At 39.0% G+C, this 18,019-nt stretch overlaps 1 protein-coding gene across 5 annotated transcripts in view; it reads left to right on the forward strand.

Moving 5' to 3' along the window:
• Positions 1–18,019, forward strand: part of LOC118419533 (FERM and PDZ domain-containing protein 4-like) — a 66,296-nt gene that overhangs the window by 40,494 nt on the left and 7,783 nt on the right. For all 5 annotated transcript variants that reach the window (XM_035825955.1, XM_035825952.1, XM_035825954.1 and 2 more), the window contains exons 4-14: positions 283–443; positions 1,932–2,034; positions 6,749–6,794; positions 7,215–7,325; positions 7,817–7,921; positions 11,918–12,049; positions 13,310–13,429; positions 14,494–14,630; positions 15,679–15,808; positions 16,936–17,028; positions 17,638–17,817. In XM_035825955.1, coding sequence (XP_035681848.1) covers positions 283–443; positions 1,932–2,034; positions 6,749–6,794; positions 7,215–7,325; positions 7,817–7,921; positions 11,918–12,049; positions 13,310–13,429; positions 14,494–14,630; positions 15,679–15,808; positions 16,936–17,028; positions 17,638–17,817 — 1,318 coding nt within the window. The remainder of the gene's footprint in view (positions 1–282; positions 444–1,931; positions 2,035–6,748; positions 6,795–7,214; positions 7,326–7,816; positions 7,922–11,917; positions 12,050–13,309; positions 13,430–14,493; positions 14,631–15,678; positions 15,809–16,935; positions 17,029–17,637; positions 17,818–18,019) is intronic.

Genomic DNA, 18,019 nt, shown 5'->3' on the forward strand with positions numbered 1-18,019 from the left:
CTGTGTGATACCATAAAATATCACATGGTCTGGAACACTTAATGTATCAAACTTAATCTGCCACCTACAGGACATTGTAAATCAACTAGAGACTTACAGAACTTCAAACAAAAAGTAAATGCCCACCTTACCGCTACTCGCCAATGTGCTGTATTGTAAAATGTTACTCAGTTCAGCACAGCAGCTAATGATGGGTTGGTGGACACAGCATAGATTTTTTTTTAAATCAAGGCACGGGTTTGACACAATACACTGTATCCACCTTGAGTGTTTGTTTTCCAGTCATGTGACCCAGACTACCTGTCGTGACGACCCTCGCACGGCCACTGAACGCCTGACACCGCCACCTCCAAGGAGAGTGGAGCTGCATCGAGACCAGAACGTTGGTTTTGGGTTCGTCGCTGGTGGGGAGAGGCCTGTTGTTGTCAGGAACGTCACCGAAGGTACAACAACTTTGTGGAACTAGCTCAAACTTACAAAGTTACACCTAACACTTGTTTACCTTTATCTGTACTTACTTACTTACTTATATACATGTATCCTCTTTATCCTTTGCGAGACATAAGGCCATGAGCTTTATCCGTGAGGTAACCTATATAGCAGTATATGCACTATTTTTAAAAACATGGTATTTAGAGATATTATGTTGACGGACGGTGGTTTCAATTTGAAACCACCATCCATCGATTTGATATACCTGAACACCCTTTTTTGATACAACGGATTTAGGTTACCCCTGTGGATAAATGTGAACTATATCAGGGGTTCTGAGTATCACTTAGGCAGGTTAGTGCTGGTGAAATTTGAGCTGTGCTGTTTTTTTTTATGTCTACCTGCACTGGCCCAGGATAAAAGCAGTTCACTTTACACCATAGATCCACTAGGGTGACAATATTATCGCCAGTAATGGCCACAAAATCCTCCTAGATCTCCATAGTAGCACCCAGCAAATGGCTCCAAAAAATCTAATGTACGTCAAACATTGCTTTTTGATGGACTAACAGACAAAATGGTGCCGGTGTAATTTGTCTGGGGAAGTTGATTTTGTATGTTTAAGTTCTGGTATGCAGGAAACTACATTTTATGCCCAAATTGTGTGAAATTGTGTCATCACTTTGAAAATTCTTGCTCATAACTTCTAAAGTTGACAACATATATGTTGTACCTCTTGTTTTTGATACATTCATTTAACTGACCTTACTTGTGTAAACTATGTGTCCTCAATTTCATGCTGTATGCATGCACGCATGGAGGGTTGTTACACCTTTGGAGCATGCAGACGTGTGTCACTGCCTCAGTATAGGAGCACTGGCTGCAGAGCGGTGTTATGTTTCTGCACCTCTTGAAAAGGTGCAGTCACTGTGGTAGGAATTCACTGGGTGGTCACAGAATGAGTTTGGTATTTCTTAAGATCCCAATTTTTTATCAGTCAGTATCCTATTAAAGATACAAGGCTGAAGCTATTATACTTCAGGCTACCATACATTTTTCTGTGTTCCATCAAATTAAGGTTAACATTGGTCAGGTAATAAGTTAAAGTTACTCAAGCAACTGGATACATTTTGTAAATGACAGAGGTTTCAGATTATGATTATATCTTAACTGTGTGTTTGCTTTTCTTTTTGTTTTATTTTTAATGTGGTAGGAATTCACTGGGTAGTCACAGTGGGAGTTTGGTATTTTTAAGATCCAAATTCTTTTGTCATCTAGTATCCTTGCAAGATACTTCTGTCTGAAGTCATTCTGTTACCACACATATTCCATGTTCCATCATTGAAGGTTAGACATCCAGGTAATAAGATACGAAACACAACTGTTACTCGAGCAACTGGATAAGCCTTCTAAGTGGTCAGACATTTCAGATGGTACCTGCAGTCTTTTGACTGTTGATGTATGTTTCTTTTAATCTAATAATTTTTTTTTTCATGTAGGAGGACCATCTGTTGGGAAGCTGCTGCCAGGAGACCAGATTTTGAAGATCAACAGAGAAAATGTTGGGAAAGCTCCTCGAGACAGGGTAGTAGAGTTAGTAAGGTGAGATGCGCTTTTATGATTGGCTTATCTCTAACAAAAATCATGACTGTGTTGTATGTGGTGACTTGATCTATGTCTAGTCCCTTCCTCGTGTCTGAGGGTCGGTGACTTGATCATCTGGATGGATTTAGCTTGTTTTTTTGCAATACATGATTTTTGTGTTTGATAGGTGAAGAGTAAATTGTACATGTTAGGTTTAATTATTTCATTCTTATGTGGGGTATGTAGCTTTGGGAAAATTGTCTGTTTCATTTCGTAACTTTCCAATACATTTTGTGTTAAGATATGATGAATTTGCTACAGGTATTTGTAACTGTTGAGTTTGATTATTTAAGAATGAGATTTGGTGTGAATTACGTAGTATTGGGAATGAGTATTGTGTAAAGCCATATCATCTTTTCTCTTTCATTTGTAATTCATGGAGGCTTTTCCACAGCACAATTAAGTATCAGCCGCACAATGCTGATATTGAGCGCTCAGATTTGCGCTGATGACAGTCGGACACCGGTACAAAATTAGGGTGTTATGAAGACGGCAGTTTTGATTGGCAAGCTAATCCCACGGAATGCCGCTAAGCCGTCCCAGTCATTCCGAACCAACCCACGCACCGGCTCATCGGAGGGGAACATTGGCAGAATGCCAGGATAGAGCCATTTTTTTTAGGCTGGCCAAAACTCTACTGATAACACTTTATCCACCGGGTAACCTATATCAGTTTTTTAAGAAACAGGGTTTCGATGTCGATGGATGGTGCGATATTTTTAAAATTACCAGAATATTGGGAAATTATTTCAATTTGAAACCACCGCCCATTGATGTCACATCCCTGTTTTTTTATAAACAACGGATATAGGTTACCCCGCAGATAAAGGTGAATATATTACATATTACAAGACAGTTAAACAAAGTAAACTGAAATGCATGAGGACACTTGTTTTTCAATGTCAAATTTTGATTTTAATTTAATGTATTAAATACAGTCATTTATCCTTCATTAGATAGGTCAAGCAGTGTTTTTACTTCAATGGGAAGCAGGCTGAATTAAAATTCTAATTAAAAGTAATTAAAATTTCACTGCCCACCCCCCAAAAAAGTCTAGGGTTGGCAGGTTTTTCTAGGGTAGGCAGGGAAACAGAAAACAAATTTAGATGTTAATTTAATGTAATAGATACATTTGTACATGTATCCTTCATAAAATAGGACAAGCAGCGTTTTTACTTCAATGGGAAGCAGGCTGAATTAAAATTCTAACTAAAACTATGGACTCCACTGCCCCCCCCCCCAAAAAAAGTCTTAGGTCTGCAGGTTTTTTCTTGGGTAGGCAGGGAAACAGGAAACACTACATCTTTTTCCCTAGGCCTTGGCAGCGTGCCAGAATAGAGCCATAAAAGTGCAGACAGGAAGATTGCATTGTGCAATAACACCGCTCACGACCTGTAGGTTTGAGGGAACAGTCCATCTGAGGGATCCGGCAACAAATAACGCCGGAGTCTGTCGTGACTTTTCAATAATGGAAACCCGCCCCGGCATGATTTAATGTTTTGTGACACAACTACACTTTATAGATCATTATAGTCTGTCAATGAAAGGGGCACCAAAAAGTGTGTTATGTATTTGTGTGCCTTGACAGTAGGTTCTGCCTTGCAGGTAGTGCATGCATGTCTGTGGCTACATGTATGCATGGGTACAGGGTAACTGGATTCAGTATCATCATCTGATATTTGAGATTTATACAAATTGGAAAAAATTATTGAAATGTGATTTACATATGCAAAGTCTTAGCCTAATAAGATAGCCTAAGCATATTGGTTGAAAGGAAAAGCACATTCTCTAGTATCTGGCATCTGGCAGGTTCGAAACTGCAGCAGGCCCCATTGTTGTGCCTTTTGGGAAGGTACTATACACCTATTTCCTCATGTAGCTCAGGTGAAAATGATTAGTATACCAAGATTCAGTTTGGGTTGTCCTCAAGGATGGGATGTAAAGAAAGAGGCCCCTTGTTTGAGTAGATTGAGCACATAAAAGATCCCACTGCACTTATCAAATAGAGCAGGCTCAATAGAGTTGGGGTCCTTCCTGCTGTGAGTGGATCAAACCTTAATTTGGTCTTATACAGACTGTACATACTGTACAAAACTGGTGGGTTATGCCTCAAGGATGTTTACTGGATTTTTCAAAACAACCAAACAAACAAGCAAATATTTGCACTCTCCTATATATGCATACTATGCAAAGGGCATAGTTTTTGTGCTAATGATTATGAGTTCATATTAAGGCCATATCTTTCCCCCGCACACTGTCTGTACCCGGTCCCATTTGATGTATGTGGCATAAAGAATTAAGTATCTCAGTACTTAAGCAAAGAGGCATCCAATCATTATGTTGATTAATGTCAGGTACTTAATATAAAACTGCCTAAGGTGCACCCCTCAAAAGGAGATTATAGATATTTGTGTAAGTTATGAGTTTCTTGGTGTGGCAAATCGTTCCATTTCCTGATTTATTTTGCACGTGTGCGGGATAAATAGTGCACATGTGATGATATATAATATAATTATACACATTATTTCATATCATTATTGTTATACCCATTCTGCTAACAATCTGAATATTCCTAAGTGCTAAACTGAATGATATACAGTGTAGAACTGGTGCCATTCTGCAGATCGTCCATTTGATCAACACTTATCTATTGTCCAGAAATTTCTCTATGTTTTAATTCTTAGCATTTCTATTTTTGGGATTCATCAGTTTAAAGAATAATTGATCTACCCCTTGGCAAACCATCAGTACTGAAACTCTACTGTTAAGTACTGATTGACTACTAACAGTAGAATTTTAGTAGATTTTCAGTAAATCGACTTCTACTGTCCTACTGAACCACTACTGACAAGTACTACGCCTATATCTACTGTTCTTTTACTGTCAGAACAGTACTAAAATTCTACTGTTCTACTACTTGCCATCTACTGAATAGTTTGACCAATCAGATCACTACTGACATCTACTGTTCAACTACTGGCCATCTACTGAGTTATCGACCAATCAGATCACTACTGGACATCTACTGATATCTTTTGACCAATCACAGTCTTTAAATTGTCAATCTGTGATTGGTCCATTTGTACTTCAAATGTCAGTTGCATTTTGGCTCCATTTTGGAGATGGAGTCAGCCAGGGTAAGATGTCTGCTTATCTCTCTGTGTGCAAACTTTATCTATAAAAACTCCAAGACAGTTTTGAAGTTTATGGTAATGAAGATTATGGTAAAAATGAAAAGGAGATGCTGTGAAGATTATAGCAAAACATAAAGGTAGGAAAATTTAGCAAAAAGGTAAGTTACTTCAAAGTTTATTAATACCCCCCCCCCTCCCCAGCCAGTGTCAATTGGAAGCAGACATTAATTAATGATTGTTTGGACAAATTTATACATGACATGTAACATATACTGTAACAATGAGACTACTTCTGTCCCCCCCTCCCCTCAGAGTGACCTTGAAGTTCATATACAGTAACAATGAGTCCACTTCTGCCCCCCTCCCCCATGCATGCCTGACCTTGAGCAGGTTGTTGCAGAGAGTGTCTCCAGGTTGGTGAGAATTGTTGGATGTGACAGGCAGCTTCTGCACCTGGTTGGTGCCCAGGTTCTGTTTCACCAGTTCAAAGTTTAAACCCCCTCCCCAGCCAGTGTTAATTGAATCAGACATTGATTGTTTCAACAAATTTATAATTACATGTATCATTGTCCAATTACCGGCTGCAACAATTTATGAGTCCACTTCTGCCCCCCTCCCCCCAGAATGACCTTCGTTGTTCATATACTGTAACTGCAGTTATTTAGACAAATTTATACATTGAACAAGGCACAGCAATGTACCATTGAAAGAGAAAATACTGAGTGAAACGGTTAATGTCCATTTTCTGCTTTTGTGCCGAGTGCTTGCACATGTTCTGTGTTCCCCATGAATGCTTGAGGGTCATATTGTTTACAATTCTTGGATTTACTGCATATGTACTGTGTGTCAGTAGATATTTCATAGTCAGTGTCAGTAGATATTTACTATGTGTCAGTGGATATTTAGTAGTCATCTACTGTGTGTCAGTAGATATTTAGTAGTCATCTACTATGTGTTAGTAGATATTTAGTAGTCATCTACTGTGTGTCAGTAGATATTTAGTAGTCATCTACTGTGTGTCAGTAGATATTTAGTAGTCATCTACTGTGTGTCAGTAGATATTTAGTAGTCATCTACTGTTTCCCCAATAAGTATCTACTGATCATTTACTGATTTTCCACTGAGTATTTACTGTTTTTCTACTACGTCAGTACTGGAAATTTGCATAAAGTGTGAATAATTAGTAGATATTGACAGTACTAGATAGTTACTATTCAGTGGATAGACAGTAGATTTTTCAGTACTAAACAGTAGTCGGCCAGTACTTAACAGTAGATTTTCAGTACTGGTGGTTTCCCAAGGGTACCTCACTATTCTTACTGTCAACAATCATACATCATAATATCACAACATCAATTCAAACAAATGCAACTGCTGGGATATGAAGTTGTTTTCTCAATATAACTATTATTACTACTATTGTTAATATTCCAAACTTGATGCCTATTAAGACATTATTATTATACTTCAGGTAAAGAATACTTTGCTTCATGAAAAGACATGTGAGTTGATAATTTTTCTTTCAATATTTTTTTCAGGTCTTGCCCTGACAAAATAGTGCTGACAGTGATGCAGCCTTATAGGGTCAGTGTTAACATTCAATATCTTCATAATTCAATTCATCTTTTTTAGCATAAAACTGCTGATTGTAAGATATGGGTAGTATATGCAGCAAGAATGTGACAGTACTGGAACTGCATGGACTCATTGTTGCTTATATTTAAGATGTATGTGAGAGTACCTTACATTTGGAACCACAACATATCTATTTGTTATTTAACATTAGTTATGTATGTGACATGTACAACACCTTATGTTTGGAACTGCATTGTTTGCAATAATCTGTAGCTACAGTGCAAAGTGAACCAGTCATGTTTCCCCTGCAGAAGATGACTGATTGTCATCAAAATGTTGGCTCTCAAACAACATGCGGTTATAATAAAAGGATCGTCATCCAATATTCTCATGTCAAGTTGTAACTCTTTCTTGTTGCCCTCTGTACAGATACAAGCGCGCTCTGCTGGCACCCAGTCTGCCCAGTCCCAGCACAACGGCCAGCCCTCCTCACCGAAAGTCCGCTTCTCTCAGGAAGTTCTCGTCAACGGACAGCCTCCAGTAAGTACTGCATGATGCGTGTGGGTATAAGACTAAAGCAAGACTTAAAATTGGATGAACATGAAAAATTAAAAATAAGGGCTCCCAAGCAATGAGTGGGATGGAAAAAAAAAATTACAGCCATCTTCTGATCCAGGAGTGTTACTTGCCAACGGCAAATGGAGGGATAATGAAAGCAGTTCGTCTTCGCTTCGGTGAAGATGCATTATTTTCATGGTTGTCTTCCTTTTGATCAAGGTACTGTAAATGCATTTAAGTTTGCGGGATTTAATTTTGCGGTAGCTGGAAAAAGGACTTTTCACGGTTGTTTTAAGTTCCCGGTAGCACCGTGCACTGTAGTCTCTTATTGCCATGGAAAAATGTTTGTGGTGAATTGGCAACGCAAAAACTGCAAAGTTAACATAAAACCACTGCAAAAATTTCTGCATTTACAGTAAGATCAATGCTTTCAGACTCTGGCTAATGTACAATGATTTTGCAATGTTTTGCAGGAATCAGGAGACACCAGCTTACCTTACATGCCCAATATCATGAAGGTTTTCCTGGAAAACGGACAGACAAGGTCCTTCAGATATGATCAGTCCACAACTGTCAAGGTAACAGGCTACTCATAGCTACTGTCTACTGTACGTACATCGGACATAGGAGTTTTCTTTTACACAAACCAGTTATTCTCTCCTGCTGACTTTTCGATGTCTGTCTTCCTCAAAGCTTCTAACTGGAGCTCTGCTTCTCACCGCTAAATGTAGCCGATGTAGGTGGCGCTTTTGCAGCGAGAACACTATACCAAACGTCAGCAGGTGAGAATAACTGGTTTTGTAAAAGAAAACTCCCATGTCCTATGAACTACTACAAACTGTACATCATAAAGTTTTTCCTGGTGCTATTTGGATGTAATGGCAGAGTATTTGCCTTGCAGTCAGTAGTTTGTGAGGTTGATCCTCAGCTTTGTCATTCCAAAGACTTTTCTGGAAAGCAACAAACCTACGACTAACAGCTCCTATCTGATAGGATCTGTCTTTAACTGTCAAGGTAACATGCAAATCATGATAATTTCTTTTGCCGTGATCATGGTCCTTTGAATAGGGTATGTCTATTACTATCTTTATGGCAACATACAAATCATAGCTTTTGTCCTGAAGGGTTTTCCTGGGAGTTGCTAAATAAGGTCCTTCAGATAGGATTTTTCTTTAACTGTCAAGGTAACATGCAAATCATGATGATTGCTTTTGCCGTGATGGTCCTTTAGAATTAGGATATGTCTATAAATAACCCTTTTAAGGCAACATACAAATCATAGCTTTTGTCCTGAAGGGTTTTCCTGGGAGTTGCTAAATAAGGTCCTTCAGATAGGATTTTTCTTTAACTGTCAAGGTAACATGCAAATCATGATGATTGCTTTTGCCGTGATGGTCCTTTAGAATTAGGATATGTCTATAAATAACCCTTTTAAGGCAACATACAAATCATAGCTTCTGTCCTGAAGGTTTTTCCTGGGAGTTGCTAAATAAGGTCCTTTATATAGGATTTGCCTCTGACTGTCAAGGTACTATGCAAATCGTAGCATCTGCCATGATGAAGAAAGAGAACAGGCAATGCCTTTGAAATATAATCTGTCTGTGACTGTTATGGTAACACACAAATCATGCAGCTTCTGTCCTGAAAGTTTGACCTGAAAAGTCAGACAAGGTCCTTTAGATAGCATCTGTCTACAGCTGGCGAGGAAACATACAAATCACGGCTTCTGTCACAAAGGGTTTTTATGGAAAAGTGACAGGCAAGGTCTTCCAGAGATGACCTGTTTTCAACTCGTCTGGTGACGTGCAAATCGTAGTCTCTATCGTCAAGGTTATTTGGGGTAAAAACAGACACACGTAGACCCTTCAGATGGAATCTTTGTAGGAATGTCAAAGAAACTAATAAATCATAGCCTCCATGATGGAAAACAGACAGGCAAAACCCTCTAGCTATGATTTGGTAACTGAAGATACATGTAGCATACAAATCATAGCTTCTAGAAGGACAAATTAATCTTCCAGATTTTCTTCTATCTGGAACTGTTAAAGGTTGTATACCAATCATTCTGGTAACATTGATTCTGAAGCTGTCATATCTTCTACAGTCTCAGGCATTGCTAATCATTTTTCATCATCAGTGTAATGATGTTTGTCCATTTTAGTCAATGAGGACCTTGATTATCTACTAATGCTAAATCATATTTGTCCAAAAAAAGTTTCAGTCTTCTAGTACTTTTTTTCAGTTTGGCTAATATATATATTCATTGCCTATCTAATGCATCTCTTCCTGCTTCCTGTCAAGCCATATCTTCAACAGTCCCTGGCATTGCTTAATTTACGTCATTAATATAATGATGTCCATCCATTGTAGTCCATGAGGACCTGGATATAACATTAACAATTATCTACTTAGTTAATATATGTTCAGTTATATTTGTCCCAAAAAAGTTTCAGTCTTCCAATACTTTTTCAGTTTGGCTATACATATTCATTGCCTATTTAATGGATTTCTTCCTGCTCAATAAAAGAACATTCAGACGAATACTTCAGACCAAGCATTGTCGCCACCCTCTCCCCTGGGACCGCACATACATTTTTCATCAGACTAAATTGGTTCCCACTTAAATACAATGCATAATAAAAGGGGACGTAATGGTTTGAAAATGTGCTGTCCTCTAGACTGGTAAAATTAGGTCACTCTTGGTTGAAAGTATAATTATGTCAAAACAAAGCAAAGCTGAACTTAAAGTTGCAAAATGTTACTTTCAGGAACTTCTTTTCATTGTTGGTTGGAATGAAGAATGGTGCTGGTAATGTTGCATTTTATGAAAGTGTAAATGACTTGGTAACTGATATCCATAGCTTCCTTAGCATTAGGACAAATTTATTCCTATCATTATCAGCTATCACTGCAATAGTTACCATAAAGGCACTTTCACGACCTATAATTTTTGGACAAGTCATTTTATCATCTTTCCAAACTGGATCATCTTCCCCAATCAAAGAAGAAACAGTCATATTGATGAGTCCCCTCCAACCCATTCTGTTCTGTATGAGTGAGTCTTGGTACTAAGATGGCATCATGTTTGAGGGTTTTTGCATGCTTGGAGGGTTAAGTTTTATACAAAATGTACAACTGACTCAATTTCAACAAGATTGAATGGCAAGATGTGTGCTTAATAAAAGTATACTGCAGGACTGAACTAGATCGAACATTTGAAATCACTGTACAACTTAATCTTGTAAAAAAAATTGAATAATCTTTTTTAGATAAAGATTTATTAAGTAATGTAGCCAATGTATTAAAAAAAATAGTAACCTATAGGTTTCTGTTAACAAATAGCTAGGTAGTAAATAGCTAGGTATCCAACTATTAACATAGCCAATGTATTACTGAAATAGTAATCTGGGTTTCTATTTTTAGCAAATAGCTAGGTATCCAAAACCTCATTTTAGTAGTCATAGCTTACTGAAATTTGCCTTGAATAGCAGAATTCTTTCAATACAAAAAAATTGTAATACTTTGAAATTGTATTTTAACTAGAAACTACTGTTAATGTTATGATCTTAATTGATCCATTTTTTGCATTTTGCGACTTGCAGTCGCAAAATGCCTTCTATCCATAGTAGTCGCCGTTGTGATGGGGTGATGGGGTGATGTTGAGATGAACGGACCTGTTCAATCCATGCCAAACATTTCTATACCTGTTAAAACAGGCATTTCTTCAACATGTTCGCACTGGCGCAGTGGTTAAAGTTTACGCATTCCAAACCAATGCACCCGGTTCGAATCCGGGGAGGTAGATTTTTTTTTTTCTTTTTTACATCCATTAAAATACTAATTTTTACATCCATTTGGCCACACCAATTTATTTCTTTGGTTAACGGATTCGCCGCTTCGTTTTTTTGCCGAATAGAAATAAAAATAAAAAAAAAAACTTAAAAATGCCCCGCAACAGAGCTCACTCAAAAACAGGCAGTGTAGTGAAATTTGCTGCAGTTCACGCAAATTTTAACAGGTGGCGTCTAGATCTAGATTCAGGCACATATGTGAATCTCTCCATGCGCCAATATCAGGTTTAGTTACTCTGTTCTATTTATATGACATTCTAATAACTAGAAAAAAACGTTCACACACGCAAACATTGGCAAAATGCCAGCTTTTTTAAAAGCACTTGTTTAATGTCGCTCACAAAGTTTGCTAATTGTTGTACTTTTAACAGGTGGCGTCTAGATCTAGATTCAGGCACATATGTGAATCTCTCCATGCGCCAATATCAGGTTTAGTTACTCTGTTCTATTTATATGACATTCTAATAACTAGAAAAAAACGTTCACACACGCAAACATTGGCAAAATGCCAGCTTTTTTAAAAGCACTTGTTTAATGTCGCTCACAAAGTTTGCTAATTGTTGTACTTTTGGAATGGAACATGATTGTTATGTCCTCACAATTCAGCCTCCTACGCTGCCAGGACTGTTATGCATATTGTTTTCTTAATAAACCAGTCTACTACTACTACTACTACAGTAACTACATGTACTACTTTTGAAGTATGCACTGTTTTGTTCCCAGGATGTTCTTGATGCACTGCAAGAGAAACTGAACTTCAAAGCAATGGAGCACTTCTCCTTGGTAGTGCAGAGGTCACACAAGACAGCCGCCAACAGGCTGTCCTTCCTCCAGCCGGATGAATCACTCTCACAGGTATCAGTTTGGGACGTTTGCCAGCGCTGTCAAGGCTCGAAATACTTTTTCGTGCCTACCTGCACTGGTGCAGGTGATTTTGAAAGTTACCTTCACCAGACAAATTTTACTTGCACCACCCGGAATTTAGGAAGCATGGGTCATGTTTAAATTGTTGCGGAACCATTGCTATTTTTTCTTTCATACATAATAGGTGGTAAGAGTCAATGCAGCTAGTTACAATCCACATACACCTACATTATAGGATATTTATGTTTAAAACCCAGTACATGGACCAGTGCAGGTTAGATGCAGGTAGACACCAGAAATACCTGCACAGCTCCAATTTTACCTGCACTAACCTGCATATGCAGGTGGTATTTTGAGCCCTGCAGGTACTAAGTTTTGGATGTTTGCCAGGGATGTACTCAGGCTGTCTTCATTAGAAATGCATGTGGTTGATTGTGTTTAACTGTGGCGGGGCCTGTCCAAGTCTATTGCAGCAGTGCATTGAATGTTGCGGTTCAAAGGACATGTTACTGTAATGTGTAAGCAAGTTTGTACTGTTGTACCATGTACATGTAGAATTTTAAGTGTACCAGAATTATTTCTTGTGGACTATAGGAGCATATAGGGCAGCCATCAATATTAGGGCTGCCCATTGACACCCTGTGGGCTGTAGCAACATACCATGTCCTTGGTGCTGAAAATCAGGCTGTTGTATATCAATTACACTAACGTGTGATCAAGATACTGGTTGATTAGTATACCAGAATACTCTCCGTGTGGACTGTCTTTGATACTGAAAATCAGTAGCCTGGGTACCATCCAGATAGTAATTAGCTCTGATGTTTATTATACTTCACTTCTAGCTCTGACTTTTATTATACACTATAAACAGTCGTTTCTCTGCTATTCCGTCTGGGAACCTTGACATTGTTAACGTCTGGAATAAGTCCAAATTTTAGATGAGGTTGCTGATTGTGAATGAGGGAATTAAGGAATGGGTTCAAGCACTCATTCGAACAGACATTCCAACACTCAGGAGGGCCTGTTGTCAACAAACAAGTGCTCTAGAACCCATTCCTTAATTTGCTCATTAACTGTCATCACCACCAAAGGGTTTGAATGTACAGTTCCCCAGAGGGGTAGCAGAAGTGAACACAGGAGCAAACTACTACCTGGACGGAATCCCGGCTAAAAAATCAGTCTGTTGTACATGTATATGAATAATGTTGTAACTATGTGTGATTAAGTCAGTTATCCTTTTCTTCCTCCCAGATACTAGCCCAGCCAGGGTCTCAGCTGTGGAAGGTGCTGTTCAGGATCACACATGTACCCAGGGACTCCTACAACCTCCTGCGCAGAGACCCCAATGCATTCGAATATCTCTACATGCAGGTAGGTTTCTTGCTGTTAAGAAATCAAAGGCTAATGCAGTTTATTCTACTCCAGGTTAGGCTTAGGTCACGTTTCCAAACTGGGGCCCGGCCGTGCTGCTTTCTGGAGGGAAAAGAATGATATAAAAGATATCAAACTACACAAAATGTCAACATAAGATTAATGGGCGTAATTTGTGTATATTTTTAGGTATATATTTTAATTTTTGTTTCTTTAAACATCCCGACCGGGCTCCAGTTAAGAAATGTGACCCAAGCCTTAAGGAAAACAAAGAATGAAGTCAAGACAGCCAGCTAAAAGTATTCAGCTGTAGATATCCAAAGGACTCAACAACTCAAACCTGTCCTCATCATGCCACACAGTTTATTCCAGGTTAACAAACAGAAAAGGAAGGCAAGATGGCCAGAAAAAAGTTTTCAGCTGTAGCTATCCATGTAGAAAGCGTACATAATTTGGTTAGGGAGAAAAAAGTTTTCCCTGAAGTATCTCGTCTATTACACTTCCTTTGATAAGGTAATGTTTTACACAAATAATATCTAACCCTGCAAAACATACTTTATCATGAGTAACAGTTTAACGGTACTGAAATGACACAGGAACACGTACATGCATGCACTGGTATTGGTAGTATGATGAGCTTTTGAGACAGCAGTCATAGATCTACGAACCAGACCTGTCCAGTATGCTGTTTATTATCGTGTTGATAATTCCTGAAAATGGCTGAACAAGCTGAAACCCTTGTATATTTTTTCAATGATGGAAATTTCATTAAATGTATTCAGAGCTAGTCTGCCGACAAAATTTACTTCTGAAAATGCAGGAAATGTTATTTCAGAGAGTCCCAATTTCAAAATTTCATTGGACCTCTCTTGTGATGGCAGGACATAGCATTTAAGAGGGTCAACATTTCAGATTTTCTCTGGGGAGCATGACCCCAGACTTGGATTTGGATTGTCACCTTCGGTGCTCCATGTGCTGAAAATTTTGTGAGAAAAAGTCCCCCCCCCCCCAAATTTGCTGCTTCCGCCTCTGACTAGAATCATTACCTCCTTGTGTATTGCCAGTGCTGTAATGATGTCATCAAGGAGAGATACGCCACGGAGCTGCGGTTCGAAACGGCCCTCCGGCTGGCGGCACTGCACATGCATGAGTTCATGGTGGCCACGACCAACAAGCGCAAGATGTCAATCAAGTACATCGAGTAAGTGGTCTGACAGTAGCCTGGGTACTATCTGGAGAGTAGTTTGCTCCGACATTTATTATGCACTATATACACTGTCAGTCGCTTCTTGCTCCGACTCTTATTATACACTATACCAATAAGCGCAAGATGTCAATCAAGTACATCGAGTAAGTGGTCTCATGGTGCATTTAGTCTGAAATTTGTGTCATTTACATCAGCATTAATACGTGAATAGTTTCATCAGGCTATAGTCTCTGAATAAAGATACTCTTTTTACACGACCATTGCTTTATTCTCACCAACGTTTTGGGTACTATCTGTCACCATCTTCAGGGCAATTCTGTGAACCGAATTGCCCTGAAGAAGGTGACAGATGGTCCACGAAACGTTGGTGAAGATAAAGCAGTGTAAAGAGAGTCTCTTTATTCATCAATATTTAGCATCATTTCTTGGTTTCATAGGTCATTTTCAGGAGTTACTGTTATTTCCAGAATCAAAAAGGCACATTTTTTGCTTTTGCGTATAAGATGGATCAATCCAGCTTTAGGACTATTGCCAAAGGAGTGAAGATTTATGTTTGTTTCTTGTATCTTGATTGATTGGACGTCCCTAAACCTGCTAGAAAGACTAACTATAGCAAAATAGAGGCCAGCCTGGAGACAGTTCTCTATCTTCATGTCTACCTTGTCCCTCTAGCGACCTGAAGGTCAAGGAACTGGGGAGTAGGTAGGTCGTGGATTGATTGATGACAGTTCAGGGTTCTAGCTAGGATTTTATTTTTAGTAATTAGCATATGGGTACTGGCAAGGGAGTGGAGTGAGGCGTAGTGGTCCAAAAATTAGCATAACAGTCCAAAATTACGTGACACAAGTTTGCGCTGGTTAAAACCCTGTATGCAAGATGTATGATTCATTGTGTATGTACAGGAAGGAGTGTGGTTTGGACAAGTTCCTGCCTCCATGAATGTACCATACTTTGCCTCAATTGAGGACAACTCTTTGCCTTTTTTAATGTACCATTGATGAGTATTTTGACTTACTGGTGGCAATGAATGTACTATCTACAGGAAGGAGTGTGGTTTGGACAAGTTCCTGCCTCCATCAATGCTGCAGACAGTGAAGGAGAAAGAGCTGAAGCGGTTACTCGGCCACCATCTGAAGGTGGTGCAGCACAGCCTGACTGCTCCCGGACAGAAGGTGAGAAATTGTTGGACAAGTCCACTAGTCCGATTGTCCAGGGCAAGTGAAAGTGCCACTCGGACTAGTGTCAAATCCCACTTGCCCAATCTGGCAAGTGAAGATTTTTTTATGAGTTGGGCCCACTACAGTATTCACTCGTTGCATGTGCTGATGTTTTTGTTGTTATTTTTCTCACCGGTTCACCACCAATTATTACAACCAAAGAGGAAACAAACTATGATATGCCTCTGAAAAAAAAGTCATCAGGCTTTATGTAATCATGTGTGTAAACAACCTATATCCCTGATATCCCCAAATTCCATTGTTGGGAGTGAAAATACATTGAAAAGTGTAATTCAAATTTTAAGCAAGTGAAAAGTTGGTTTGGCCAAGTAAATTTTTTATGTACTTGCCTGATAGGACAAGTGAGTTTTTGAAAACTTGTCCAAGCCAGTGAGATCATTGAGACTTAAAATATTAAGGTGAAGAAGTACAGACCAGGTCAAGCTATTAGTCATTGTCATTGGTTGGCTGCTGCTGTGCTGGCAACTGTAAGTTTCCTCCATTTCCCCCTGTTGCTGGCAAGGTCAGAGATCTGTTGTGGTGACAGTTGGCTCTAGTTATCTCCCAGGCACTGCAGAATGTACTGTGAATAGTTAGTAGGCTGTCGTCATTGTCTGCCATATGTAGGGACGTAAATAGCATTACGAATGATGCTGTTGTGCAGGAAAAAAGACATGTAGACAGTTCATGCCTCTTAGGCCCCGTTTCCATTAGACAATGATCGATGAGCTACCATTGGGCTACCAGTGCCGTTTGATTTTATAATTTGAATATGACGCATGATGCAAAAGTATGAGGCAAAAAACACACAAAATGTAAAAAAATTTGGCCTCTCATCGGTTGCAGTCAAAACAGTGTGTTATTAAGATCTGTAGAGATTCGATACTTGCATCATGTACAAAATGTATGTAGATACCCCTTATCGACTTCATGACAAGCTTACTTTTTTTGAACATTTCTACATACGCTACCAGTGAGGAAAGCTTAGATTTTGAACATTCAACAGATCTATATTATTAAGTAATACAACCATTGTAGGATCATAAGCAGATTGTGTGAGATGTTGGATTTTTCTGTTCCAGACCCTGTCCCCTCTCCAAGCCAAGCTGCACTACCTAAAGATCATGTCTGAGCTCAGGTCATTTGGAGGCAAGTACTTCCAGGCGACGCTTATGGTGAGTGGAAATGCCCTGACTTTCCTAAAACCCATATCTTAAATTTGTTCTTTAGCTTCCAGGGAAAACATGCCATTGTTGCATATTTGTTGTTATTTAATGTTTAATACTAGAAACAACTGTATGTATATGCAGCTTAGATTTGTACTCAATTTCGTATCTTTTTTTTCCTTTCCAACTGATCATGTCGTCAAGTTTGATAGGTACACAACAGCATCTCCTTACAATGAGCAACATGTTATGTTGCCCAGCTAAGCTACTCTTTTTTTTATCCATGCCCCCAAAAACGGTTGCAAATGGATAGCAATGATACATAAAATTATCAATAAAAGACCCAAACTCTTGCCCTTGGTAACATCAAAGTAAATGGAAGGAATTCTGGTCTTTTGTATTTTGTATGAGGAGCTTGTGCAAAAAACGACTAAAAACTCCCTGTCCATTTTCCTCAGCATGATCGGCGCACGGAGGTGGTCCTTCTGGTTAGTCCACACTGTGGCCTGAGCCACGTGTTGAACAACCGAGGGAACCCCCCTTGTTTCTATACTGTTTAGGCAGCTTGTACTATGAAAAGTGATTGATAACTCCATTTTCCATTCTCCATTTTCACAGCATGATCGGCGCACGGAGGTGGTCCTTCTGGTTAGTCCGCACTGCGGCCTGAGCCACGTGCTGAACAACCGTGGGAACCCGCTGGCGCTGCTGGCCGACTTCTGCCACCTGATGCGGGTGGATCTGCAGTACGAGAGTGACGCTCTGCAGCGCGTGGAGATCCACATCAAAGATGTCAGAGTACGCAAATTTTATTTTATACAAAAACACATACTTTTCTTTTATAACAATGTATAACAAACCATCATGATTTTTTTAGAATATTTAGGTGTCGTTTACATTATGAAATTAAGTCCTTACTGTGCATGTAGAGTATTTGCAATATTGTATTATTTTTGATTATCAGTTGTTGTTATGGCTTAGGGACAGACTAGGAAATATA

This window comes from Branchiostoma floridae, chromosome 7 (genome assembly GCF_000003815.2).
Source record: "Branchiostoma floridae strain S238N-H82 chromosome 7, Bfl_VNyyK, whole genome shotgun sequence".
NCBI lineage: Eukaryota > Metazoa > Chordata > Leptocardii > Amphioxiformes > Branchiostomatidae > Branchiostoma > Branchiostoma floridae.